The sequence below is a fragment of the Vanacampus margaritifer genome, chromosome 15, assembly GCF_051991255.1.
Source record: "Vanacampus margaritifer isolate UIUO_Vmar chromosome 15, RoL_Vmar_1.0, whole genome shotgun sequence".
NCBI lineage: Eukaryota > Metazoa > Chordata > Actinopteri > Syngnathiformes > Syngnathidae > Vanacampus > Vanacampus margaritifer.
In genome coordinates this window covers 4,688,646-4,704,281 of record NC_135446.1, presented here as the reverse complement: position 1 = coordinate 4,704,281, position 15,636 = coordinate 4,688,646, and the positions used below count along the sequence as shown (strand labels likewise).

The following is a 15,636-nucleotide window of genomic DNA, read 5'->3' as shown; positions in this document are numbered from 1 at the left end:
AGGTCTCCCTAATTTGTTGGAATTTAGATGTTTCTGGGGTTGGTGAAAGATTCTGGTTGGTAACCCGGTGGGGGTAGTAGGTGATGTCTGGTCAGGGCTGGAGTTAACTTTTCTTTCTTTTCTTTGATCCTTCCTCAGGTCTCCTGACAACTTTACGACTAAGTATTCGGTCTAGGTGAACGGTATGGGATTTTTAATAGGTTTTAGGTGACTTAATGAGCACACACATACACATACAAAAAAAAGACAAAAAAAGGAGACAGAGAGCAATGATGATGACATGTCGAATCGGTAAGATTACCGAATGAACAATACTGAGCGCTCTCTCTCAAAAAGAAAGAAAGAAATTAGCCGCAATTAGCTCTCATTAAAGTTGTTGAAGATCGCTCTGGTGTGTCGAACACACACACACACGGAAAAAACATTTGAAAAATAAATAAATAAATAACAGACATTGTCATTGTTTGTCATGCTCCAATCAAATGTGGCATAGAAAAAACACGAAGAGCATCTCTACTGTCTGTAAGCCACCTGCGTGACTTGATTCATGTAATTCTAGACATGACAATCATCTTAACTGCTCACTCAAGTGCTTGATCAGCCATTGTTTTATGCCACATTTTTGCAATTAACTCATAATGTGGCCTCTATTATTGTGGGGGCCACTATATGTAGGTACTTAAATGGACGTGTCAGATGTCCAGATTTTAGGATTGCATCATCTTGAATGTCACTTTTTATTTATTTTATTTATTGAAGACACACACACACACAGGTTTGTTTTACTATCTTTATGGGGCCATCTCATTGACATAATGCATTTCCTAGCCCCTTCCCCTAACCCCAACCATCAAAAATGATTGCCTACCCCTATTCCGTACCCTACCCTCATCCATAACTCAATTCAAACTTAAACTCTAAAACCAAGTCTGGGGCCCAGCAAAATGGCCCCACATGGACGATGGGCCCCACAACTCTGTGAAATCCCAGAATGTTGGCCCCACTATGTAACAAAAACAAAACCACACACACACACACACACACACACACACACGTGTATGTGTGTGAGTGCGCTCCAACTAAAAAAAAAAAACATGTCTACACAGGTTGCCAGGTTTTGACAACATTTACTGAAGGGATGACAGTCGTAGCACCTTTTACATCTGAGGGCCTGTCACAGCTTTGAATGAAGAAGGAAACTGGATTTTTTTTTTTAAACTGGATGGAAGACAAGTGGGAATTACTGGAAATAGGAAAGAGATGAGGAAGATGAGGGATCAAAGTGCAAGATGTCATCATCAAATTACAACAAAATAAAATAATTCGATTATCATACATATATTATACATTTGCTTTAGGCATTGTGGTTTCAAATTACAAAGTAGTTTAAGGAGACTGCAAGGACTTATAATACAGAAATATTCAAGCGTTTAATTTTGTATGCTCTGCTCTGCTACTTTTATTTATTTTACTTGTTCCCTCTCAAGCCCTTCAAAAGTTAACCAACAGGCTGCTGTTTTTTGTTTTCTTAATGTACCTGCAACAATCGCAAATATGAGATATTCCTCATACTACTTCCAGTGCATGCCAAAAATAAAACATACACGTGCAGCTGCATGATCACAGCGTGTTTATTCGTCGCAATCACACAAGATCAGGATGCACCAGTTAAAAAATGCTTGAGTAACTACAATAACCACACAGACACAATGTTCCTTCATAGTGTTAATTGTCTATAAATCTCTGATGGTCCCATCGGGCAAAAAACAGACATTCTATCATTGCATGTGGTTGCAATTCATTTCACACTTCCAATTTTTTGTGATGAGATTCTGTATGAAGAAGTCAATTACATGTAAAAACAGATACAGTGATATGTTTCAGACACACCCACTATATGTTTATTACAGGAACTGTCTACATAAGCTATTTCATGCGAAATGTAATCACTTCATACTAGGGCTGGGTTTAAGAAAAAAAGCCCTCGTTTTTCACTGGGGTTAGGTTCCAAAAAATTCCCACAATGAATGAAATCTGTGAAGTATTTACCTTTACGTTTTGCATTTATTATAAATGTTTTAAGGCTCTAAAACCCCTCACCACCAGTTTATGCACTTTTCTCATCGAGGCATTTACATTTTCTCACATTTCTCTCGTTTAAACTAGGGCTGCACGATATATCAAAAAAATACCATCACAATGATGGCACGTGAAATATGCTCATCGCAAAGATGTACCATAAATTTGAACTTTTGTTATGACACTGTATGCTTCGTTGCACGCATTGGCAAGGTCGACCAATTAGACCAATTTAACCATAAATGTGCATCGGCACTCACCTCCCTAGATACTGCTCTCCTATTGACTGGAGCAGACCACATCCTGTGAGCAACCCCGCAGCCGTGGAGAGAGGAAAAATAAATAGCTGACGTGGGAGAGGAAGAAATGAACGAGGATGAAAGCAATCAACTATTTGTGCCTAAAAAGAATAGCACGTTTGCAATATGGGACTATTTCGGCTTTAGGAGAGATGACTTGTCACAGACGCAAGTACTGTGCAAGTGATGTCGAAGAACAGAGGCAACGTCAAGAGGAAACGCAACCAATCTACACAGCCGTCTTCAGAGTCCCAATATTACTAACGCAAAGGCAAGTTGTAAAATAACAAATCAATAACAATTAATGACAGTTTTGCGAGCGTCACACCATACGAGAAAACTTCCAAGCGCCACAAAGCAATTACCACAGCTTGCCAGAAAGTACCTCAGTCTGAATACCAGCCAAAGTGAACATGCTGGTCTTTCTGGCAAAAAAACTGAAATAATTTGTTAAGCAATGTTCGTTTTTATGGTTACTGTAATGTTGAAAAGGGGAAGACCTACATCTTAAGCACTTTGTTTTCAAGAATAATTATATATTTTTATATATTATATTTTATATTATTTAATTTACCAGTTATGGAAAAGGCATTGGGAATTTCATGGTTGTCACTTACCCATGGTTATGCTTGAATAAAATAACTAATAATTAGGAGTAATGCTTTTTTTTTTGTCCTCGCATGTTTATGGTAACACTTTTTAAGTGTTTCCACTTCATAAATTTAGCCTAATTTGCAATGTTTAGATCAGATTACTGTGCATTGTCTCCTCATATTCCACATTTAAAGCTTATTTATTTCAGTAGATAGTGAAAATATAACTTCTTTAGAGACATGTTATATATATATCGCAATATCACTATCGCGATATTCAAAACCCATATCGCATGTCCAATATCGTGCAGTCCTACTTTAAACATTCTCAATGTTCAAACATTACTGTAAAAAGAATTATGCAAAATTACACATTCACAAAAATCCGCAAAACAGCAAAGCCGCGAAAAGTGAACCGGGTCATACCGAGGGAACACTGTAACCGATATAGAATCAATTTTACTTTTCAAGCGTAATATTGATTCATAAAACCATGAATCGATTATTTTTTTATCATGGCTCGGCTCTCAGGCCTCTGTTTTTTTTTTGTTCCCGTGTCTGAGTGATTGGTGGGCGTTCCCTCCACCACAGCACCTTTTCCCCATGAACAGTCAATGGACTTTATAAGCGACTGAGCCAAAGCTGCCCACTGTCAGATTATTCATCTTGCTCACTGCTGTGCTGCCAAGTGTTTATTCAAGCGTTTTCATAGCTTATCATAGACATTTATAGGTTTTCACGTGTTTTGTATTTCCACATCACCCTTTGTTGTACTTTTATAGTTGTTGAGTTCATAGTTTGCGTTACTCCCACAGTTACCTGAAGTGATACCTTTACATGTTTGCTTTTGCCACGTTATTCTAAGTTGTACTTTCTATTTTGTGTTCCGCCTTATTTGCTTTGACTATTTCGGCTCATTGTAAGCAAGCGTGTTTTGTTAGTGTGTATTTTCTCCTTTCCTTTTGCAAGTGTTCTTGATTGTGTTAATTTGTACTGATTGTCTAGCTTTTTGGGTTGTTTGTTTCCGCGCATAAATTAACACACACAAAATTGAATTTTAAAGGTCAAATTTTTGTATCTTACTGTTTTCTTGTGTTCACATGAATTTTCTTATTTTTATGAAAGACCTGATTTATTGGACTTTATGACAATTCAGAATCTGTTTAATTTATATTTACAATTACTGAATTAGAATTATGAAAACATCCACGCTGATGTCAATGTTTGTTTAACACTGAAATGATTATAGCGCATGTTTTTTCATCAATAAATAAATCATTTAATCAGTTACTGCCTCTGCAAAATTTTATTTGGAATTTGATGTTTGTGGAGTTTTTTATCATGTCCTTGATATTTAAGTTTTGATGTTCCATAATTAATCAATATCGGATTGAACTCTTGTGAATTGAAATCGAATCGATTGAGGAAATTTGAATCGATACCCAGCCCTACTTAATACAGAAGTAGTTGTAGTAGTTCTTGATACTTTGCCAATAATTATATGAATCTAGACTAGGGTTAAAGCCCAAATGGCAGTGCACTTTGCACCATGAAGCAGTATGAGTTTGATTGTTATTGATTGAAGCAGTGGAGGTGGACTCACCCAAGAGGCTTTTCTAAGCGGCTGCCCAAAGATCCGACCGCCTCGCCCAGTGTACAGTAGGCCTGGCCCAGAAAGTCCTGCGGAGTTAATGACAGAGGAGAAGCAATTTCAAAACGAATTTGCTTAGTATTCAAGGCTAAAAAGCATGAATATATAATACCTTTATTTAACCAGATAAAAAAGCATGAAAGAAATGAAAAGGCTTGCCGCCAGACCGTTTCAGTGGCCCCTTTACATTCCCTATTGGGAAATAATATTGGCGAGAAGATTGAGTCTTCCTCCCACTCGCCCTCACAGCTGCCCCACTCGGCTCCCCTGCCACTTTCCTGCTAAATTAAATTCCATTTTCACAGCGCACATAATGAGACTTTGCATTGAAAGAGACAGAAATGCAGGAGGGCCTGTAACCCAAACATGAAAAGCAGACTTGTGGCGCACATGTCAGCGTCAATGAAGTTGGAAGGGAGCTACTTCGCATCCCCATACGTCTTAGCAGTGTGCAGACATGATGAGAACATTTGTCAGGATCAGCCAGTGTCTCTGATAGCACGCCAGCAAGCCACAAACATGATTGATCCTTTTTTTATGATGTGAGCTGCCTCTGTTTTATGATACAGTTTTATGATACAGTTTAATAACAACTACATAGACGGATTGTAATCTGCTTCATGTTGTGATCTTTTTTTCTTTTTTTGGAGGGGGGGGGGGATAATGATACTAATAAGCTGCTGTTGAGATATTACAGCGGAAATGGAATGCCTGACTTTAATTTGCCATGTTTTCATCAACAAGATAATACAGCAATATGATTGTATTTTCATTTCTGCAACAACTGCTGTCTGTATGAGCGCCACAGAAAATGTGTCTAATGTGTAACTAACAGATCCATTTTACATCACATGGCATGAGCACTAAAGAAAAACAATTATGGTGACTAAGATAATGAAGAGCAGCTCCATTCAGTATAAAAAGTTAAATGTGACGGTTTGAAGCGACAGAAGAGGAATGTGGGTGTTTGTGTTACTGTCATTTAACATTGACTGAAGACTGGAACAAATAATGGCACTAATTAAATACTGAAATCATCAACATTAAATACCACCAAAAGGCTCGCCCACATTGTTGATATAATGGATTAATTAAGAATTAGATGTTGGAGAACTTTAGAATTAATTAGTGGTGTTACTTACGTACAGTTCTTTATCGAAACATTGTCAATTCTTCAATGTTTTATGAACAGTAATCTGTGATTATACCATTTATGAATTCCCACATTTGTGATTCTTTTTGGAACCAATCCTGATTATTTGTTGCAAAGTCGTTTTGGGCAGAAAATTGACGATCGACCAAAAGTAACCCCCCATTGGAGACCTGCATCATCTTAGGAGGACGCTTGGATAGTATGCCGCCTCTGTAGTGCCTGTCTCTTCGTGTACGGGTTTATTGATTTTGAGATGATGTGATGGAAACGGGGAGGGGTGACAAGACAGATTGAAGGAGTGAAATGGGAAAAGGAGAAACAGAAAGACATTGATAGAGGAAAGAGACAAATCAGATATTAATGTGACAGAAAGCCACGGTGGGGAGGAATGATGGCTTGGAATTTGATTTTCTATCATTACCCCTGTGTTATGAGAAGTATTACAATGATCTATCACTGCAATTTAGGTTTAACTGCAACTTGCAAGTTTGTACAGGGGGAGACCCAGAATAGTCATTTTCCAGATATTAACGACAATAAAATGGCATTAATGAGGATAGAGGATCAAGATTACTTTGAATGTATGTAATGTTGGAAAAGTCAGTGTTGCAATTATGACAATAGATTTATGAGAAAGTTGTGATCCTATAAGAAAACACTGCAATTATATTATTGGTGTATCTATTATTTTTTCTATTAATAATAATAAATAATAATAATAACTAGACAAAGTGCAATTTCTGCAGAAATTGTGTGGGAATGCTAAAAGCTGAATGCTATTGGCTTATTGCTAAGATTTGAATGCATGTGCTTATGAAGTAAATTGAAAGATAAATTGTGCAAATTACACATTTACATTTACATTTACACACAAAAGAAAACTTGAACTTGAATCTGCCAAAGGTGGGATTTAATCATTTCAGAGAAATTATAATAATTTTCCTGATATGATAGTCAGTTGGTATACATGTATATCACTTAGTATCGCATAATGGCCATGGATATAGACCTTTTGCACGTGACGTCACAGCCCTCATGGGAACGCCCCTTCGGGGACAATGGACGGCAAAAGAGCCACTTGCCTGTATTGTAACCATTGAATCTCATACAGCGTAAAGTCCTTTATCTAATCGATTATCTTATAAAATGGTCATATCTTGCTTTGCGGTCGGTTGTACAGACAGACAAAGGAGTAAACTAAATGTTGCTTTTTATCGCATACCTACTAATGAAGACAAAGGACGTCGATTGATAGCAGCAATCAACAAAAAGGACTGGCTGTTTTCAAACTAGCGATCTCCAATTTAAGTAAATATCGCGCTCTATGAGTCCTGACTACATGTGCAACTTCGACTGACAGGCGACCTTCGGTTGAAGTATTAGATTCCATGGCTCTATGGGCAATAATAACTTTTAATTTGTAAAATAACAGTCGGTAAGTCACTAAGTATTCGGTCTAGGTGAACGGTATGGGATTTTTAATAGGTTTTAGGTGAATTAATGAGCACACACATACACATACAACAAAAGAGGGAAAAAAGAGAGAGAGACATGATGATGACATGTCGAATCGGTAAAATTACCGAATGAACAATACTGAGCCCCCCCCCCAAAAAAAAATTAATACACAATAACATATTTTGTTATCATTATTGTGATATGATGATAACAATGATAGTAATAATAATAAAAAACAGAAAAATTCCCGCGGAAATTTTGAATGGGACTGCTGACTCTGAAGGTGGAAAGACGCATGTAGTACTTGTAGCAATAGTAGTAGTAGTAGTAGGACTTTTAGTAGTAGCACTTGTAATAGCTGAAAAAGCAGTATTTAAATAGCAGTCCATTCCATTTAATTAAAAAATAATAATAATAATAATCTTGTGTTTTTTTTCAAAATGTATTCAAAAAATGTAAATGAGCTGAACAGTTTAAAATTTGAAAGACTGGAATCGGTCAAGAAATGTGAAGTTAACCATAATCAACATAAAGTAAAAGTATCTTACTGTTGCTTTAAGAAACATGCACATTCACGCACACACATTGGAACTTTAACATACTGGAGACATCACGCACACACATTCAACACAAATGCATGAGATACGCACACCTCGAACAAAAGCCTCTCACGACTTAACGGTTCAAGATGCAGATTCCAGAAATGGCTCGTTAGAACGACAAGGGTTTGGGGAACGCGAGCATGTTCTCATTTTTCTAATTGGATGAAAAATGACCAAATGAGAGCAGGTTGAAAACTTATGATTTATAAAAAAAAAACGAAGAGAAAAAGGCGCCGAAATTAACATGGAAAAGATAGCCGGGAGAGTCCGACTTCTCCTCGCTTACAGTGAAAATAAAGGTACTAAATGACACCTTAGCCAAATAAAAGTGGGTTTGTCTGAAAGAGGACCCTTGTGACTACAAAATGTTTGAATTTGATGTCTAGTGAGCAAAGATTGTGGCCATGGTGATGAGTTGAAGTGAAACTTTTGGAAATCGATTTTTTGGTTCTCATCACTCTGGGGCTAATTGCTCCACTCAAGCCGACGCAATACACACCAATGTTAAGAGGCTATTTGTCTCCCTTTTGCTCACTGTCTTTTAACCCGCACAGGGGGGAGAGCTTTCATTCCTTAAAAAAAAATTCCGACACTGAGCTAAAGATGAGAAAAATTGCAACAAAATGAGCTAAAATTCATATCGGCCGGTTAACGTATACGCATTCCTATGGGACTTTTTGGGGGACTTTTGGGGGAATTGCGTCGCCATGGTAACTCGGAATTCTTAGAAAAATAATAGCGCAGCGAGTCAGATCAAGCCGCATCGTTTAATACCTCATTTGTCCCGGTACGATCTATGGTACAGGCCGCATTTTTGCGGAAAAATCTGTGGAATAATAAAGAAACGCAACAATAAACCCATTTTCCAGGATAGTAATATGTGCCTGCTTGCTCCGCACAGCAGTCCCATAATAATAGTCCAAGTGCAGCATATTGTACTGCATCGTTTTTTAACTAACCATAAAATCATAGTGTGATTGTCAAGGAAGAAGCAGATGGCCTGCAGAAGGAGTGAATGTGTGCATTTTGACAGGCTGTTAATGACCAGTTGCCCCCATCCACTTCGCGAGCTGTAGTGACAGAGCCCCTCACCCAGCGCCACAGTTAACTTGTTTTTGGCCGTGTCGCACGGTGTACACTACAGTGGGCCGAAAGTAGACCAAACTCTTAACATTTATCATTTTAACACAGGCATTTTGCTCCACTATTATGTTCTTTGCTCATCTTCTTGTTGATTAACAGCCTAAAATCAAACAAAAGCTGTGCAAAGAGTCTTTTCCTGAATACATAATAAACACAGTGTAATAACCAGATTACTGTAATTGCTTGCACCCCACCCCTCCACGCAATGAGAAAGTGAGGAGCAGCAGTCGGAATAGATGGGATGGGTCGGGGTACTCACGTGTTTCGACAAGTTGGCACTCTTGGAGTCGACGTCGTACCTATGCAGAGGAGAGAGCGCGAGAACTTCAGTGGATGAGAATGTGATGGGCGGTGACAAGAGCACAGCTGCTAACGCAACAGGAGATTTCTGGCGGATAACTGGGCCAAACCGCTTGTCACCAGCAATCGCAGCACAAGCGGCGGGGATGTACTTTGCAGCGTCGCGGTCATCTCCCAGCTCAACTGACACTAAATGGATTAATTTGATGTCACACACATGACTATGACGGTATCTATTTTGTGTGCAGTTGGGCTTTTAAATTGTTTGAATGCCTGGTATGGCTGACCAAATTATTATTTGCATATTATCCATACCTCATATTCCTAAATTCTGCCAGCGCGCTTCCTCACACCTGCCCAGAGAAAATTTGCTCGGAAATAGCTCAAAAAAGTGCAATGGCTACTTGAAAGAATCGGAGACAATCAAACAGGCCATTCACTCGGCAGTCTGAGATCATTTCACAGCTCCAGGTCAGCCATCACTAAAAGTGGATCGTCATTTGTTGAGTTAATATTTTGACTGGGAGAAATGAGGGTCAATTCACAAGAATGTTCAGGGTGATGAGTATAATGTGTAGTGTCATTAGGATTTGGGATAGATACCAAGCATGGCTTCCATGTTACGACCCCAATGATGAACACGAACTTTGGATCCTCGTTTCCCTTGCCTGGACGCGGGTCACCGGGGCCCCCCTCTGGAGCTAGGCCTGGAGGTGGGGCTCGAAGGCGAGCGCCTGGTGGCCGGGCCTATACCCATGGGGCCCGGCCGGGCACAGCCCGAAAAGGCAACGTGGGTCCCCCTTCCCATGGGCTCACCACCGGTGGAAGGGGCCAAAAGGGTCGGGTGCGCAGTGAGTTGGGTGGCAGCCAAAGGCGGGGGCCTTGGCGGTCCGACCCCCGGCTACTGAAGCTAGCTCTGGGGACATGGAATGTCACCTCTCTGACAGGGAAGGAGCTCGAGCTGGTGTGCAAGGCTGAGAAGTTCCGACTAGATATAGTCGGACTCGCCTCCACACACGGCTTCTGGTACCAATCCTCTCGAGAGGGGCTGGACCCTCTTCCACTCTGGAGTTGCCCACGGTGAGAGGCGCAGGGCAGTTGTGGGCATACTCATTGCCCCCCGGCTAGCCGCCTGTACGTTGGGGTTTACCCCGGTGAATGAGAGGGTAGCCTCCCTCCGCCTTCGGGTGGGGGGACGGGTCATGACTGTTGTTTGTGCTTATGCACCGAACAGCAGCTCAGAGTACCCACCCTTCCTGGAGTCCTTGGAGGGTGTGCTGGAGAGCGCATCCCCTGGGGACTCCCTCGTTCTGCTGGGGGACTTCAACACTCACGTGGGTAATGACAGTGAGACCTGGAGGGGCGTGATTGGGAGGAATGGCCCCCCCGATCGAAACCCGAGCGGTGTTTTGTTGTTGGACTTCTGTGCTCGCCACGGACTGACCATAACGAACACCATGTTCAAGCACAAGAGCGTCCATATGTGCACTTGGCACCAGGACACCCTAGGCCGCAGTTCGATGATCGACTTTGTAGTCGTGTCATCGGATTTGCGGCAGTATGTGCTGGACACTCGGGTTAAGAGAGGGGCGGAGCTGTCAACTGATCACCACCTGGTGGTGTGTTGGCTCCAATGGCGGGGTAAGATGCCGGTCCGACCAGGCAGGCCCAAACGTATTGTGAGGGTCTGCTGGGAACGTCTGGCCGAATCCCCTGTCAGAAAGAGTTTCAACGCCCATCTCCGGCAGAGCTTCTCCATTGTCCCGTGGGAGGCGGGGGACATTGATTCCGAGTGGACCATGTTCCGTGCTTCCATTGTTGAGGCGGCCGATTGGAGCTGTGGCCGTAAGGTGGTTGGTGCCTGTCGTGGCGGCAATCCTCGAACCCGCTGGTGTGTTGCCGTCAAGCTGAAGAAGGAGTCCTATTGGGCCTTTTTGGCCTGTGGGACTCCGGAGGCTGCTGACAGGTACCGGCTGGCCAAGCGGAATGCGGCTTCGGCTGAGGCAAAAACTCGGACATGGGAGGAGTTCGGTGAGGCCATGGAAAACGACTTCCGGACGGCTTCGAGGAAATTCTGGTCCACCATCCGGCGTCTCAGGAGAGGAAAGCAGTGCGCCGTTAACACTGTGTATAGTGGAGATGGGGTGCTGTTGACCTCGACTCGGGATGTCGTGAATCGGTGAGGAGAGTACTTCGAAGACCTCCTCAATTCCACCGACACGCCTTCCTTTGAGGAAGCAGAGTATGGGGACTCTGAGGTGGGCTCCCCTATCTCTGGGGTCGAAGTCGCCGAGGTGGTTGGAAAGCTTCTCGGTGGCAGGGCCTCCGGGGTGGATGAGATCCGCCCAGAGTTCCTAAAGGCTCTGGATGTTGTGGGGCTGTCGTGGTTGACACGTCTCTGCAGCATCGCGTGGACATCGGGGACAGTGCCTCTGGATTGGCAGACCGGGGTGGTGGTTCCCCTTTTTAAGAAGGGGGACCGGAGGATGTGTTCCAACTTTAGAGGGATCACACTCCTCAGCCTCCCAGGTAAGGTCTATTCAGGGGTGCTGGAGAGGAGGGTCCGTCGGGAGGTCGAAACTCGGATTCAGGAGGAGCAGTGTGGTTTTCGTCCCGGCCGTGGAACAGTGGACCAGATCTACACCCTCAGCAGGGTCCTCGAGGGTTCGTGGGAGTTCGCCCAACCAGTCCACATGTGCTTTGTGGACTTGGAGAAGGCGTTTGACCGTGTCCCTCGGGGAATCCTGTGGGGGGTGCTTCGGGAGTATGGGGTACCGAGCCCCCTGATACGGGCTATTCGGTCCCTGTACGACCGATGTCAGAGTTTGGTCCGCATTGCCGGCAGTAAGTCGAATTTGTTTCCTGTGAGGAAGCCGAGTGTGAAGCTGTTGGGATGAGGATCAGCACCTCCAAATCCGAGACCATGGTCCTCAGTCGGAAAAGGGTGGAGTGCCCTCTCCGGGTCGGGGATGAGATCCTGCCCCAAGTGGGGGAGTTCAAGTATCTTGGGGTCTTGTTCACGAGTGAGGGTAGGTTAGAGCGGGAGATCGACAGGCGGATCGGTGCAGCGTCTGCAGTGATGCAGACGCTGTATCAGTCCGTTGTAGTGAAGAAGGAGCTGAGCCGAAAGGCAAAGCTCTCGATTTACCGGTCGATCTACGTTCCTGCCCTCACCTATGGTCACGAGCTGTGGGTCGCTGCGTCACTACGTCTCTCGGCTGGCCTGGGAACGCCTTGGGATCCCGTCAGAGGAGCTGGCTGAAGTGGCTGGGGAGAGGGAAGTCTGGGCTTCCCTGCTAAAGCTGCTGCCCCCGCGACCCGACCCCGGATAAGCGGAAGAAGACGGACGGACGGACGGACGGCTTCCATGTTTCCCCTTGAGCCTGCTCTCAAGGTAATTCACCAGGAATTGACCCAATGTATCATTATAGTAGCAAAGCAAAGAGAATTTCACTACGTACAAAACGTATGAGCTCACGTAAAACATTTTTTTCCAAAACTGGTGCTAATATTAAAATAACAATTGTAAAAATTCAATTACAAAACACTCACATTAAAAATGCCTATTAATAGATGAACAAACAACATATATACTGTTGTAGAGGTGACAAAAATATGTACGGAATTTAGTCGTTTTTCACACTTGTTGAATATTCTATCAAAATGCATACAAATCTGAAAGAGATATTTGAGGCAAGTTATTTCAAATGCTTTAAAGGTGTCTACTTTTAAATCAACATCCACCATACTTGGGGACCTGGTTGCTATGGTTACCCTTGTTACACTGAGCATGTAGCCAGAAACATGACACATGGGTAAGTGGGAATACTTAACACGCATACACAATTAAAAAAAAAAAAAGGTCTTCCCGCGAGCAGCCAAGTGTAACAGCCGAGGTAAGCAGACAGATGGATGTACAGTACGTATATAAACACGGGCCTACAAAAAAAGAGATAAGCCCCTGGGACGTGATTTTAATTCCGTTACATGTTGCTACCTGAATTGCACCAAGGCAAGAAGCGAAGATTGCTCCAATCAATAAAACCTGAACCGTAGATTTGTTGCCGCTCCTCTCCGCTGTGATTATGGGCAACGTAAGGTTGTGGGTGACAAGCACAGCGGAGTGCTATCGGATCGATCCTCGTAATCGAAAAAATGGAAGCAACAAACAACAGTCTTTTGCCACAGAAAATAGTCATTACCTTGAGCGTTGAGATTATATTTTCAACACTCTTACTGAGCAGACAAAAAAAACAAAAGGCAGATTTTCAATAACCTCTGAACAAAGTATAATTTACAAATCTAAGTGGGTTTATTTGCTTGTCTCCTTGGATCATAGATTACAATATAATTAGTCTGTGTCTAATAAAATACTCGGCCAAATGCTCTCCTAATTCAATGAGGAATTAATTCGGAGAGGGGGGAAAGGAGCACCTGCAGGCAAAGTTTGCTGAATTCATTTCCCAAAGTCCAACTATCACACAGATAGCAGTGTATGACTCATGCAAAGAAAGTACACATGAAAAGCTAAGACGTCGCCATGGAGTTTTGTCTCTATTCATACACAGCCAGACTGATGTAGACATGAAACGTCAGCAATAGCCAAACCCGAGGACACGGGATAAATAAGACAGTACATGTACAGTACATAAGACATGATGGTGTCTGCTAAAAGAAAATCAATATTCTTCTTGTACGTTTCTTTGAGGCCATACCTGGGGAAATAAGTGAAGATTCCAGCTCGAAAGCCTTGAGGCTTGATTTAAGTGACAGCCAAGGAATTGGGAGCAAAATACATGCACACACAAAACAGTGCTGACTTACAAGTCAAATCGAAGGTTCTGACGCTCTTCAAAGAAGTAGTCCAAAATGAATTTGCGCACAAAGTCTGGATTGAGCGTGTTGTCGATCACCTCGGTTCTCCCAAACTGAAAATCAAAGAAAACAGGGGCACATAAGACGCCTCAAAACTAGCTACTTCACGCTAATAACAGACTGAGATTAAGTGCTTTTAACAGGCCATTAATGAGAGTGGCAAAGTGACTCGTGCAGAATTTGCAGAGGAAAGTGGCTGCTGAGACGATTATATGAAGTGTTAAAGTCATCAATGCAGAGCAGCTGACAGATCATGTCAATTAGGGTCAGGCAGGTTCTGCTTTGGCATTTAACTTTGCCTATTAACAATCTGTGCAGGCGATGGGACTACTCAAAGCCATGAAGAACTGCAAATGATTGTGCTGAGGGATTTACCCCCTCATTTCTATTTAGGAATTTGAATACTTATTGTGGCACAGTTGGCCACATGTTCACAGATATGTCTCACATATTGTGTTGTAAAAACAAAAAAACTGATGCTAAAATGGCCTATTATTCTGCGTTATCACAGCAATTGATGATAATTTAACATGCAGGGTGAGAGCGGCTTATTTTGTAACATCTGAACATTGACAGGTAACAAAAGCTAAAGAGACAACCCCAAAAAAGAACAACGTAAGCATTGCCTGTTGAATTACAGACAAAACATTTGGCTTTGTTACATTACGTTGTCTGTAGTATTTATTAACTTTACAACAGAGAAAAAAACCCTGCAAGGATAAAGTTGACTTTAATTTGTCCAAAAAAAATTTCAGGGTATGGAATATGTTTGGACCTCTGTTTTTAAAGTGCTTTTGCAAATTGTTTCTGTCTTTTTACAGGCAGCTTCGTCAAGTAAGTTACAAACCAATTTTTGTAAAAAGCCGCAACTTTTGTCTTGGGTGTAATGACTTGAGTGCATGTGGCCCTTATCCAAAATGCACATAATGCAAGATAAACACCCACCTCTCTCCATTCCTTGTTGCCCATGCCTTGTGTGTAGAGGACGCAAACTGAAAAAGACACACGGGAGGTACACATAACGTGAACATCATCAAAGATTCTCAAAGATTATCTCAAAGAATAAAAAAAACCCATCAAAGCCTAATAGTGTACATTTCGACACAATGCCGCAATCACACATGCACGTAATTCTCCTGTTCAAACGGGGAACAACGTCGTTTCAGGGCATTAGGACATTTCCTGGAAGTAATTATCTAAAAGGTAAAAGAATAGCGCTCACTCTTTGATGTCATTTCAGATAAGTGTGTATTTATGCATGAACATATTTGTGACAAAATAGACAAGGAAGGACAGAGTAAAACCATCTTGATTTAAAGTTGCTCTGCTCCCACCACTTCATCTATGTTCCTCCCACTCGCCACCATTATGTTCTCCATTGTCATCCTCGTCCCCCGTGCACATCACTGTCAGCGTCATCACCTTGTCATGCATTTGATCCCATGTTGGTGCCAATCTGCCGACATGCTATGTACTTGATTGT

At 42.2% G+C, this 15,636-nt stretch overlaps 1 protein-coding gene across 4 annotated transcripts in view; it reads right to left on the bottom strand.

Annotated features, from left to right (window-relative positions):
• The window catches only part of LOC144034875 (copine-8), a 59,654-nt gene that overhangs the window by 29,158 nt on the left and 14,860 nt on the right, over positions 1 to 15,636 (bottom strand). For all 4 annotated transcript variants that reach the window (XR_013288310.1, XR_013288311.1, XM_077543986.1 and 1 more), the window contains exons 3-6: positions 15,099 to 15,145; positions 14,103 to 14,206; positions 9,238 to 9,277; positions 4,575 to 4,651 (exon numbers count right to left, since the gene is read on the bottom strand). Coding sequence is in view for 2 of the 4 variants with exons in the window: in XM_077543986.1 (XP_077400112.1) it covers positions 4,575 to 4,651; positions 9,238 to 9,277; positions 14,103 to 14,206; positions 15,099 to 15,145 (268 nt within the window). In the remaining 2 variants the exon portion in view is untranslated. The remainder of the gene's footprint in view (positions 1 to 4,574; positions 4,652 to 9,237; positions 9,278 to 14,102; positions 14,207 to 15,098; positions 15,146 to 15,636) is intronic.